This window comes from Talpa occidentalis, unplaced genomic scaffold (assembly GCF_014898055.3).
Source record: "Talpa occidentalis isolate TD23 unplaced genomic scaffold, MPIMG_talOcc4v2.1 talOcc4.16, whole genome shotgun sequence".
Lineage (NCBI taxonomy): Eukaryota > Metazoa > Chordata > Mammalia > Eulipotyphla > Talpidae > Talpa > Talpa occidentalis.
Genome location: NW_023601653.1, coordinates 70,159,675 through 70,173,483, shown reverse-complemented (window position 1 = coordinate 70,173,483; position 13,809 = coordinate 70,159,675). Strand labels below are relative to the sequence as shown.

General features: G+C 47.2%; 1 protein-coding gene across 1 annotated transcript in view; it reads right to left on the bottom strand.

Annotated features, from left to right (window-relative positions):
• Positions 1-13,809, bottom strand: part of VWF (von Willebrand factor) — a 116,505-nt gene that overhangs the window by 98,670 nt on the left and 4,026 nt on the right. Inside the window, exons 4-6 of the mRNA XM_037514506.2 lie at positions 8,935-9,037; positions 8,439-8,647; positions 5,222-5,346 (exon numbers count right to left, since the gene is read on the bottom strand). Coding sequence (XP_037370403.1) covers positions 5,222-5,346; positions 8,439-8,647; positions 8,935-9,037 — 437 coding nt within the window. The remainder of the gene's footprint in view (positions 1-5,221; positions 5,347-8,438; positions 8,648-8,934; positions 9,038-13,809) is intronic.

Here is a 13,809-nt window from a genome sequence, read left to right as displayed (position 1 = left end):
GCAGGGTTTTAGCTTCAAGTAGGACTCAGTCGAACTAGCCAAACATGAAGAGAGCTAAACAGGTTGAGCGCTGCCAGAGAGTTGGAAAGATCCGGGCAAGGATGCCTCACAGACTCGATTCTGAAATCCAGGTTACAGCATCATCCATCTGTCTCGACACAGCTTATGGGCAGTATTTGCACAGTAGGGAGGGGCTAGACAAGGTAGTTTCTAGAATCATCCACTTTGAGATGATTCACCCCTCACCCCTGGTAGGCTGAGTAATAATAACTGGTGTGCTCCTTTTTCTCCAGAAAGATTAGTCACCTTGAGAACCCCCTCCGGGGAGGTGTGTGGAGAGAACTCTTGGGGCGAGAGGCACAAAGGTGTGCTCACTGTCCAACAGCAGGGCCGCAGCAAAACCAAGAGCTGATGGCCTTCCCTTTCTTGGCGAGGCGGCCCCGGGCAGGGTAGCCACACCTCTAGTGGCAGGGAGGCCGAGGCCACCAAGCACAGCTCTGTGGGTCACATGGTGCACAACACCCCTAAAGGGCTCCCAGGCGCCAGGAGACATCACTCTAGTGTTCACATTCTGAGAGCATTTATAATGCTAAGCATGGCAATTTCCCAAATAGAGGTGATCACGTGTCTTGGGATGGGGGTCTTTTTCTAATTAGCAAGAGCACTGTATGGGCTAGCTGCAGCCAAGTCCAGCCTCCTGGAGCCTTGGGCTTCATGCCGCAGACAAGACAAAGACAAGACCGCTTTCTTTACAAGGTTCAGCCCTTGTTCACGTGCCCCAGATTGATGGAATTAAAAATCAAGCAACCTAATAATCATTCTAAAATGTCCACTGTGTAGCCAAGTTATCTGCAAATTAACATCAATTATTTGAGCATGCATAGCTTAGGTCTGTGGGTTTGTGTTTATCACTACTTGACATTCTGAGCTCCAGACTTTAGCCATCCTGCCTTCTGTTTGAAAAGTTGGAAAAAACTGGGGCCTCCCTGGTGATGTAAGGGGTTAGGTCACCACACTATGAAGCTATCCACAGCCACTGCAGCATGAGTTTCATCCCCGGCCAGACAGCTGACCCACATGGCACAGCAGACCTCTCCTGTCTCACCTGCTGCTCCCCTCAGCAGTGTGTTTCAGTAGATCCACCTGTGCTGCTCCCCATTCTGCCTCTGGTGAATCCTCTCAACTCCCCCCCTCCGCATCTCTGGCCTGTACCCCAGTTCTTGCATGCATAAATAAATTTTTTTAAAGTTGGAAAAAACTGCAAATTTGCAAACAATCAAACAAGCTATTATGAGTCCCAACAGAGAGGGCTTGTTGTTGGCACTAGAGGACACCAGCATCCCCTGGGTGTAAGTAATAGGACTGGTTCTCAGCGTGAGCTGACTCCTTGCTACCCCCTTTGGAGAAACAGCAAGTGTCGGAGAAGTGGGAGGACAGTGGGCAGATAGTGGGCGGCTCTCAGGGCAGAGCAGGGTCCCCCACAGATGGTTCTGCCCCTGCAAATGGCCCTAGCGTCTGAACCCCAGCCCAGTGGGACTCACAGGCAGGCACCCACTTCAAAGACCACTCTGATAGGCTCCCAGGAGAGGCATCCCTGTACCCCCAGCCAATGAGGATGCCCCAGTCACAGGCAAGCACAACCTGATTGGCTGAGACAAAGCCAGGTATCTCCTCTCAAGTAAACAACCTGAAACAGGTGTTCGGAACTGAAGGGGGCAGCCCCTGGGGAGATTTGGTGTGCTTGGGGGCCTCCACCCAGCACTAACACCTGGGTAACCAATTTCTTCAGCTGCTCCCAAGACACTGATTAGTGAGGACTTTATCATACCCAGGAGACAAAGTGAGTAGCGACCATGCAGCTGCAGCCTCAAAAAGGTTCCCCAGGGGACAAACAGGGCTTCTGGAGGGTTCTCCCTGGGTTCCTCTCCCCTCTCTGTCTCCAGGAGACAAAATGCCCCATCTCCCTCCTCAGTATCAGGTTCTCCATTTGAGAAGCCTGTCTTCACCTCCCACTTCTCATGGATAAATGAGTGTGTTCCTTTGTGCTCTGAGGATGGGAGAACATTTGTCCAAAGCCTACTCTGCTAGCCTGTGTTTGCAAAATAAAATGAGATAAAGCCCAGGTCCTCAAAGAGCTGATTTGGTATTAGAGGTACATCCATGCCCCCTTATTTCCCATCTCAGGCACCCCCTTCCTCTCTCCCACCCTAGAGAGGGTAAGCTCCAAGCCAATCTGTACGTTTGGAAACAAAAGAAAGAAATGACGTAAAAAAAAATAATAATAATCCCTCCTTCCTGCACATGGTACTGACAGCCACTCAGTCTGACATTCACCTGGGCAAAAAACTGCTCTGGAAGCAAAGTTGGCTGCTGTCTCTTGCCTGCCGCTCAGGTGGGTGTGTTAAAGCACCTTGCCTTCCTCTAACCTCAGGCTGAGCTCAACTCCCCAAAAGGAGTGGAGTTATGACCAAAAAGAGGGCAGGAGGAAAGAATGAATGTTGATGTTGATGTTTAAAGTATTGTGTGCTTGGCCAGCCTCTCCCCACTCGCACTGTCAAAGTATGGGCGCACCCATGGGAAACACAGAAAGTGGGAGGGTCCAGCAGTCAATAAATAATCACAACAGTAACAATAACAGTAATGTTCACACGACTGAGCCCCACGGGCTGCACCCCACACATATTTTGTCTCTTATCCTTACACGGACCTGTAACGCTTTGCCTGCTTTCACAAGGCAGAGGCCCAGGGATGAGACCAGCTGGATGAGCCATCAGGGGGGCTTCTGAAGTTTTCCTGGAAAGGAATGGAACTGACCTCCTCCTACACAACCACCCCATCTCGGGTGTTACAACCCGGCCAGCCTGGCAAGTGCCAGCCCCAGGCTGCATGCCAGGTGCCACGAAAGCTAATGGACAAGCCAACGACCAAGCATGATTAAGATACTGGCAGCCCAAGGGAAAAAACAGACTTTTGGAAGTACTTGTTTATAAGTTGGAAATTGTATTTACCATCAGTCCAGAATATCTTCCCGGGCTTGACATGCTCCTCAGTTCAGAGGTCAAATTATTACATGAAACGGAAAAGACTCGTTGAATAAGCAAGAACTCATAATGAAGTTTCTCTTGCTAAGTTGGGTTGTGTGTGTGTGTGTGTGTGTGTGTGTGTGTGTGCGCGCACGCGCGCATGTGATTTTACTTCTAGAGTTAAAGAGGGCTGGGATTTCTCTAGCTACACGCAGATTCTGGTAAATCACACTTCCACAAATGAAGGATTTGGGGTGATCCATTCCCTAAATAAATAGCACCACCTAAATGACAGTCATCCACAATTCAAATATTTATTGAGATGTCTGATGTACTGTGTCTTCAGTCCAATCCACAGAAAACACACAATCAAAGAATCCAGAGCTGAAAGGAACCTTAAGAATTGTGGAGCCTACATCTTAGAGGAAAGTACAGGAGCCCAGGGAGAAACAGCATGAACAGCCTGCAGGGACACAGCCAAGCACAACAGTGGTGGGGAGCCAGACAGGGCGTGCAATCTGACGCTGTTGCAGTCTGGTGGTGACTTCAAGTAGCTACTTAAACTCCTATAGCCTTGGTTTCCTCATCAATCAACAAAACTATAAAACCATGTATGCCCTGCCTCTCCCTGAGGGACATGTAGCTCCATGACTGCTGTTCACATGCTCTGGAGCAAAGGGTTTAGAGAGTCTTATTTAGTCCTGTCATGGTAGCGGCCTTGGGGATAAGCAAAGGCCACCCTCTTTGTGCCTGGTCCCCGCAGAATGAGGACCAGCAGCCGAGAGAGTTGGTTGCTGAATAGCTCTGCAGGCATTGCCCTTCATCCAAGGTAGTTGCCCTGCCTCCCAGCTCAGAGGTGGCCTACATCTAAAACCAGTGGGCCCATGTGGCCTCCCTTGTCCAGTGACTTTCCCAGCTCCTGGAAGGATCAACTGAAGCCTGGGTTGTAACTACATGGTGATTCAACTCTCCCACTGCCCAGCCCTGCTCCCGACTCCCTCACAGACCGCTGGTCCTGAGAGCTTCCTGATAACCCCTGCAGGCACACCTCCTTGCAGTCTGCCTCCCAGGGAGACTGATTAACCCTGCAAGACATGTGTCCCTGAGCCCAGCCTCAGCAGGGCACTCCATGTGCTGACATGGGCCCACCCTGATCCCAGAACCATGTTGCTGCACCCCCTCCTCAGCCCAGGCAGCCCAACCCCAAAGGATTAGAGGTGCAGGTGGAGGTCTTCCTTTGAGAGAGGTCTTTCCCTCCCTCAAGCATCATCCTCCCAACACCCACACACAGAGGCCATCTTTACTGGCCAGAAAGGGGCAGCTCTGAAAGGCTAAAGAGCTACCTCCCAGGGAAGGGCAGGAGCTGCCACCCTGTCTGTACTAAGTCTAAGGACAGGAGGACATACAGACAAGGAGGAGCCATGTGACCACAAGGACAGGAACTGGAGTGAGGCAGCCACAAGCCAAGACATGCCATGGCCACCAGAAGCTGGAAGAGGCCCAGGAGGATTCTCCCTGGAGCCTCCCCAGTGAGCGTGACTCTGCCGACACCTTGATCTTGGGCCAGAAAAAAAATAAGGGAGACTTTTGGACTCCAGACAAGACAATATATTTCTGTGTCATAAACTATAAGACAATACATTTCTGTGTCATAAACCACTAAGTTTGAAATTATTTTGTTACCACAACCTCAGGAAACTATTACATCTGTCCAAGCTGGTCACTTCAGGCCCATCCCTGCCATGAACCCCAGCTTCCCTGATTAAAGAGTAACCCCCCCAATCTTGCTGATGTGCTAGTAAGAACTTGCTTCCTCCCCCCCCTCCCCGCCCAACTCCAATTTGTACTTTACAGCAAGCACTTACGGAGTACCTAAAAAAAGGAATTGTTTCTACTGGCAAGGTTTCAGACAGGTGGCAGGTGAGCATGCCTGCCAGGGAAGTGCAGTGGATGTTAAACAGAAATCTATAATCATTCACCAGTTAGACCAGACCCAGTTCTAGAAGTCCAAGTCCAGAGTATTAGAATTAGCAAACCAGACTCTGATTTTCAGGAGAGAAGGGGCCATAGGAATCCTACATTGAGCAGACAGAGCAGCCCAACCTCTCCTAGATGGAGGACCTGAGACCACGTCTTTCTGCCTTTTAGTTCCAGAAGTCCCACACCATCAGACCACACATGGGCTGGGTGACACCCACCTTTTGTATCTCCTCAGAGGAGTTGTTGCACTGGCTGCTGGGTGGGAGTGCTCTCTTGCACCGCTGTTCTCCACTGCTCATGGCCCAAGAGTTGGCAAAGTCGTAGGGGTCCGAGGTCAAGGTTCCTATGAAGTAAAGTTTCAGGAAAATGAAGCCACACTTAGGCCTGACCCAGAGCTTGTGAGCAAAAATTCTAGGTCTGTGGTCATCTAAATCAACCTTCCAAACACAGCACCACAGGCACAGGTATTGGAGCTCAGCCATGTTTGATGAGGGGTGGTCGGATGCATGAGCACAGAAAGGAACATGATAATTAAGACACTGCGGCACACGTCCACCCACTCCCACTCTCCTTGTCTTTGTACTGCTTTCTCCCTCTGTGTGGGCTATTTCTCATTCCTTTTTGCCTCAATTATCCACATTAATTCTGTGAGATGCAGTTCCAGGAAGCCTATATGAATCAGCTCTACTCCCCCCTCACCCCACTGTTCTGTGTGCTCCTGAGGTGCCCTGGTAATACCTCTATCAAAACCTGTACCATCCTTTGTGGAGTATTATTATGGTTTATATTTATTCTCCATTCAAGCATGAGTTCATTAATTCAGTGCACATGCTATATCTCTCATCTCTAAATTTTTATCTGGTAGATCACAGGCATTCCTCTGAGGATCTATGGTAGTAGGAAAACATTTATGTTAAAGTTCAAATTGATAGTTTTTGTGAAATTCGGTAACTCCGTATTGAAAAATTAACATAAAATCTCTTAGATAAACTCACAAACCAAAATGATTAAACATCAAGAAGCAATCCGCTATAACCAAGAATCAGCAGACATAAAAATAGCAGGATTAGAGCTCTAAAAACTTCAGATAATAATTTTTTTTGTATAAAGGTCATAAAACAAATATATTTTAAAATGTTGTTATAAAGAAGAAATTGAAACTTGACAGAAGAGCAAAACAACAAGAAAAAATAATAGTTGAAAAAGATTTACCTTCTAAATTACAAATATAATCAATGAAATGGAAAGAAAATTCAATTTGAATTAGACATCATCTGTAGATTACAGAGTTGAAGAGACATTAGTAAACTAGGAAATAAATCTAAACAGATAGATGTGCTGATCTGGGGGAGGGAGACAGATAGAAAAGTCCTGACTTGTAGAATTTGCTGATATCCATGGTGTATACAGACTATCAACAAAACATTACTTGAGAGTTGGAAAAGAGACACACAATTGACTCTCATCAGTCATCATGAGCACACCATCCAAAAAGCAACAGAAGGACAAAGAAGTTAAAAAATGGAAGTGAAGAAAGTGAGAGGGGGGAAAAGGATGGAATAGAAATATCCAATTTACGTCTGACAGTCTCGGAACGAAAGAAACTGATAGAAATTTTTCTAAATTCAATAGAGCGAATCATCAGATTTGGGTATCACAATAAGTCTCATGTCAGATAATAAAAATTTAACCCACACCTGGACTCAACATAGTGAATTTTCATATATTTCAAAAACAGAGATAGAAGACATTATCTGCAAAGAAATAACAATTAAACTAACAATATTTCAACAGCAACAATGAAATAGTATCCTCAAAGTACCATAATGGCTATTTCCTAGAATTCTATACCTAGCTAAAGTAACATATAAGAATGAATGTCTGTTTCAATTATCACAACCAGACCCTGAATAAAGGAACAACTAAAGGATGTATTTTAGAAAAATAGAACTTGAACTTAGATAAAAAAAAAAAGATGCAAAGAGAAATTATAAGCAAAAAACATATTAAACATAAGAGCACATTTAAATAAGCACAGAGTGTGTAAAGCTACAATAACAATGCCAGACACCGTTGTTTATTCATACAAGATAGAAGTTAGTAAGGATTATAGGGAAAGAATTGACATAGGAAAAGCAGTAGTAGTAAACAAGTTTGTTGTATAAATTCAAATACAGCAACAATTTAATATAAAATGAATGAAAAGAGACAAAACATTGTAATAGGAAAACAAAGGGTTAGATTACATTAAATAAAATGAGATATCATGAGATACTGTAACAGGGTGGTCCCCAGGAAAGGGGGAGGTTCCAGGTTCCCTGCCCCACACAAGGGAGGGTGGAGCTGAGCAGGGAGAAGAAGCTAGAGAAGGAATAGAGGAAGGAAGGAAGCAGGGTGGAGAGCCAGAAGGAGACCTGGAAGAGGCACGTGGAGCAGAGAGACATGTGAAGAAACTGCGCTTGCCTTTTGGTCATGGACTGGGTGAAACATGTGGGTGAGAGACCCATGGGGTGGATAACAATGGCAGCTTTCACCTTGATTTTGATTTTGCTCTTTTCCTCCCAGACTAGTGTGGTTGTTTCTGATCCTTTTCTGTGGGTCCCCACTGAAAGGTGCTTTAGGCTTGTGGCAGGCTTTCAGGCCTTGCTCTGGGTCAATCCTGTTTGGGTGGACTTTTACCCACAAGGGGATGGGTAACCTTGGGTGCTTGACTTAGAAACTATAGTCTTTGCCTTTCCTGTATTGTTTACTAATTGTATTAAATTTCCTTCCCACTAAAGACTCATTTGTTTTGTGTTGATGAGGTGGATGGCAGAACCTATTCAGAACAGGCAGGTTTGTGGGGTCTGTGGTACCCCTGTCCCTGCCCTGTAACAACACCATGACACATCTACTAAAATTAATAAAATTGAAAAAATAAGGTGACAATTACAAATTCTGTCAAGAAATCAGAAAAACTAGAAATTACACACTCCGGAAAACAGTTTGGCAGTTTCTTATAAACATACACTTGTCATACAAGCCAGCAATCCCACTCCTAAATTTTACCCAGAGAAATTAAAATATGGGCCTACATACACACACACACACACACACACACATGCCTATATATGAATACACTTCACACTTATCAAGATGGCAACTATTAATAAAAGAAAAAGATGAGTACATGAGAAATTATATAACATTGGTAGAATGCAAAATGGCAGAAAATAGTGTGGTAGTTCTTCAAAGAATTAGAATTGCCATATCACCCAGCAAGTCTGCTTCTGGGTTTACATGCAAAGGAATTAAGAGCAAGGTCTTGAACAGATATTTGTGCATCCATGTTTATAACAATACACCTGGTCTGAATTCCAGTTCTGACATCACTCACTAGCTCTGTGACCATGAGATTAACCACAGCAGAAAGAAGGGTTTTCCAGAAAAGCTTACCTTCTTGAGTCTTGAAGTCATCTTCACCAAAGATGTTGAAGTCGCCACACAATCCACAGGTTTTGTTGAAGTATCTATCTGACAGCAGTACTTGAAAGATGCCATTGCCATCAATTCTGGCCACGAAGCCATAGGCCTCACTGGACAGCTTGTAGTACCCTGCCTCACTTTCCAGATACAGCCCTTTAGAGGCATAGGGCATGGAGACTCTGCAGGAACAAAGATAAGATCAGCAAGTGCGGTTCTCACACATTTTCTGAATGTCCCTCTCACCTTTCAACCCCAGCCCCGTGCCACACAGTGCAGACCTTTGCACAAAGTAACCAAGGATCTAGGCCAAGAGTCAAGAAGACTGACTCACCCAGACCCACCACTCACTTCCTCTGGGCACACTTACTTTCTCTCTTGTCCCCAGCTTCTCCATCTGATGAAGGAGGATATGCAAGAGGAATCCCCAGGCCCTTCCTAACTCCAACTCCCTGAGCTTCTGACTTACCTTTGGTCACCCTGCAGCACAGTACCGTTAACAAACAGGTGGACTTCAAAAAATTCCCCCAGGTACACGGAGAGGCTCACTCTGTGGCCATTTTGGAAATCCCCTGGAAAAGAAGAATCGGCAGTAGTGGTTATTACCTTCATTTATAACAATCATGTCTACAATTTTATCTCAATGAAAAACTCCCCTAAAAGACTTAAGAAATGAACAACAAAAATCTCCCTAAAAATCTCGTTTACTTACTCATCTTTCCAGTCATCTAAAAATATTTAAGCTAGCCAGTTAGCTCAATTGGTTAGAGCGTGGTGCTGATAAAAATATTTATTGAGGGCCTCCCTGGTGGCAAAAGGGTTAAGACGCAACCTATGTTGCTAGCCACAGCCACTGCAGCAGGAGTTCGATACCCGGCCAGGGAGCTACCCACATGATGCAGCAACCTCTCCTGTCTAGCCCGCTGCTCCCCTCAGCAGTGTATTTCAGTCAGTCTGCCTGTTCTGTTCCCCACTCTATCTCTGATGAATCCTCTCACCCCTGCACCTCTGGCCTGTACCCCAGTTCTTGCATGCATGAATAAATAAATCTTTAAAGAAATATCTATTGAGTGTCTTCCAGATATAGGGCTCTCTTGTAATCTCTTATATGTCTAAAAAAAAATAATAATAAAAGCATGACTCCTTCCTTCTGGGAGTTTACAATTTAAGTGCAGGTATCTCCTACTTTCTGAAAGTTGTATAACATGTCACTTTTATGAAAGACTTATAGGAATACCTGTTTTCCATAACCAAAAGAAACTTGAAGACGGTTTTTGCTTTTAAACATAAGACAAAAAGGAAAAATAGGGTTCAGTGATTGTTTTGCAGCAGCTGTTCTAGAGGCAACAGCCTTTGAGCTGCAAGAGTGGCCACACTCCATCAAGGAGAACTCCTTCATACAGGCTCTGTATTTATTATAGCATTCCTGCTTTCACTACACATTCATGTTATTTTATATGTAACTTCACATTGTATGATTTGGTAGGTTATTTTGGGGGGTTTGGGGAAGCTTAATATTGCTTCTGTATAAAGGAATAGTAGTTACTTCTTCACTCTACAACATTTTTATTTATAAAATTTTTCACAGGAATGCTCTACTTTCAGATAAAGGGAGGAACCTGGCTAAAAATAAAACAAGCTTGCATCACTTGAGTACGCAAATAAAAGCAACAATAAGTAAATAATGAAGCCAGCCAGACCCCGCAGATGGTGGGACTGGAGTCCACCCAAGTGGCCAGCACTCGGGGTAAATTGCCCGTCGTCACAGAGCTACAGTAATGACAGAGCAGACTCAGACAGGGAAAGGATCTGGATTAAGTATTTGAAGGGCTGGCTCTGTGAGATCCCAGGAAATATGGCCACTGGGAGCCAGGAAGCAGCCCCAGAGCCCATCAGAGATCATCTACAAAGAGGTTTCATAACTTTTTGCCGAGAAAGCAGAATAAAATCACTATTTACTCCATGACCCAGCAGGCACAACCCGCACACATCTCACTAACAATGCTTCCCCTCACTGTGCCACATGGTCTCATGTTTGTCATGTTTTGTAGTCTACTCCATTTCATTATTTTTAAATCAGACTATAACGACGGCATTAATTTTATGACCCAGAGGTCCTGACTCACTTGGAAAACACTGATGGAGACTGATTCCGTGCTACAGCTAAAGAAACTGAGGCCTGCATACACAGCAGGATTTCTCCACCCAGCACTCTTACACTTGGGGTCAGGTACTTTTTTGCTGTGGGGACCATCTTGTGCCCAGCAGGATAATTAGCAGCATCCTTGGTCTCCACCCATCAGATGCCAGCAACATCCATTTCCTCCTTGTCTTAATTCAAAATGCCTGTAGGCTCTGCCAAATGTCTTCTAGGTCACTGGGGTGAGAACTATAGGTTTACACTGGACTTGGGGTGGAGCCCACACTTTGCTTGCCTTACTCCGGGTCCAAATCTCCTTTTGCAGCACAAAGCTGCCTAAGGGTATCTGAGTGCCCAGGATTCAGTTAACACTAATGCAAGGGCAGCTCTCCATTAGCCTCTATTGTATTTGCTCCATCCCCTCCCTAAAGAACTCTTGGGGGAGCTGAGGATTGCAGCCATTAGGAAGATGCATCCGTAGAAACTGCCAGACAGCCGGGGAAGGACTCCCACACTCTCCCAACCTGCAGGTTCGCATTTCCTGTAGCTGTAGCAGAAGATGGGCTGAGTGTCCACCCAGAAAGCCAGAGTGAAGCGGAAGCTCCCCCCAGGGTCAGCTCCCATCTGGCCTCTTAAACTCAAGGACTGAGGTGCAGAGGGAGGGAGAAAGTCTCCCCTGGGAAAGTGACTCAATGGGCTGTTGGTAGTTTATGGCTCCCTCTGGGCTGGCTGGGGAGCAAGGCTTAGGAAAAGCAGTCTTTCCAAGCTGGAGCTCCAAATGGTCACTCTCTCCTTGGTCCCCTAGGACACCCATAACCTTGGCCTGCGACCCTGGAGCCTGCCTGACCAGGAGCCAGGATGAAGGACAGGGGCCTTCCTTTTACACAAGGTGGGCCTCCATGCTCCAACACAAACACTACCCAGGATGTGAACAAGGTCCACAAGCACTCAGGGAAGGATGGGAATTTGGATGTAGAAGCAAGGAAACAGGATGTCATTGGAGAACAATGGAGTGTACCATGTCCCGACCATGTCCTCAACCGTGTCCTCAAGGACACAGTCATGTACGTGGAACTGGCCCTTCCCCTGGCCTCAGGGTCTCGGCAATGGTGCCAGCCCACTCTCCCAGGCCCAACCGCCTGAGATGATTCTCTCCTCTCAACACCCCCACCATCGCCACAGCCCCAAAAAGAAAGAGTAGCCATTCATTCTTGCTGGTAGCAGCACAGATTTTAGCCAATTCACATAGAAGTGTAACTGATCCAGTCTGGCTGAGACATCATTGCCCATAATCACTGCCCAGAAGCACTGCCTGAGTTTCCCTGCCTGAAAGGACTACCCTTAATGGGGGGTGGGGGGGGGTGGGAGTTGGGCTGAGCAGAAAGTGGTGCTTTTCCAGCCTACTGCTTTTTCCAGCCTACTCTGTGCATAGTACTAAGATTTAATTCTGTGTTATGCCCAAACCCATCTCCAGGGGAAGGTGCCCACAGCAGAGCCTGTTAAAATACATCAGGGAGTCGAGGCTGCAGCCACCTCCTGGGTACCACACTGTCTCTACAGGGCCCCCCTGAAACTCCTGCGACCCAAAGCCATAAGATGGAGAGGGGTGAATTTTTCTTCCTTTGAAATCTTCCCCATCACTCCTAGCCCTCCACCCCCTGACACCCCAGAGCCATCTCAGGTCAGCCCCGTGTATCAGCTACAGGCAGAGAAACACACTTAAATATTGGGACCACCTGACGTGTCAAGGGCTGAGCCTTCAGCTGTGGGTGCCCAAAGTTCAGGGTTCAGGGTAGCTATCTCGATGCACTTGCCTGGTGACCCGGCCAAGTCCACGCTGCTTCCAGCTCTCTCCCGCTCAAGGCCATCTTGGCAAAGTAACAATCCCTTCTTGATCACTCCAGCAGCCATAGTTCCACCAGCTGCTCCCTGCCCGCTGACCGAGAAGCGAACTCTCCTGTGAGGCTGCCTGAACCTGCATGACTAGCTTTGCCCCATGACCCACTCTGCATCCGCATATTCTCCTACTCTGAGCTTCCCAAATATTGGCCCCCAAACTATCCACAGCAGCAGCAGCTGGAACTTATTAGAAGTGAAAATTTTAGATCCCACCCAAATCCACTGACTCAGAAACTCCCGGGGTAGAGCCCAGCACATGGTGTTTAACCAGCCCTCCAGATGGTCCTCATGCTGGGGGCCTGGAGAATCATCAGCAAGAGGGATCTCTGAGCACACAGGGCTGTGGGGAATGAGCCACGCCCCTTCCAGCCTCTTCCCTCCCTGCTCAGGGTGTCCCCCTCCGCAGCATCCTCCCTGCCCCTCTGCACAACCAAACCCACACCCAAGGCTCATCATTTGTCGTGCTTCTCCCCAGGTCAGCTCTTCCACACAAGAGAGCACCTTGCTTCATGGCCAGCCCCCTCGCAGTCTAGACAGAGCCCCCAGCAAGTGATAACGCCCTTGAGGGGCTCGTGGAGAAAATGACAGACCGGGCATTCCAGCCACTGAAGCCACGCTGGCCTAGTTCTCCAGTAGAGACAAGGCTGATGATGAGGCGGGCAAGTGCTGGAGAGCCTCACAGACAGGCCTGAGGCAGCTTTCTCACTCCCTCATGAAGCCTCGCCCAGTGCTGGCCCAGAAGACACTGCACCCAACACTGATGGAGTAGAGACCCCGAGAATCTACTGCCTGCTTCTCACATCTACATCCGGTGTGGACAACGATGCTCTCCTTGACCAAACCTGAGTCAGGCTCAGAGTCCTCTTCTTGACTAGGTCTTCCTTAGGCTCTGTCCTTGGCCTGCTTAGTCCTGCTTTAGTGAGAATCCCGCTGGGTCAGTTTAGGGGGAAAAACCCACTCTCAATATCTCATGGTGTTTCTCACACGGCTCCCCCTCGGTCGCTTACCACTCTGGGCTGCCTTCGGCTAGATTCCAGTCAAGCTGGCTGAGCCAGAATCCCCCTGGTCCCCCATGTTCCCTCTTAGTAATTTTCCACCCACGGATGCCCACCCTCCTCCTTGCTATAAGTCCCATTTTTCTTGTTATATTCAGAGTACAGCCCCATCTCCCTCCCCTGCACGGAGCCCCCACCCCCACCCCCACCCCACCCCCAACCCACCGCACCTGAAGTAGTCCCATCTGAATAGTTTCTCTTACTATTTTTAAAGTGTTAAAAAGATTTTTGCTTTGACAGTGTGGGTCTA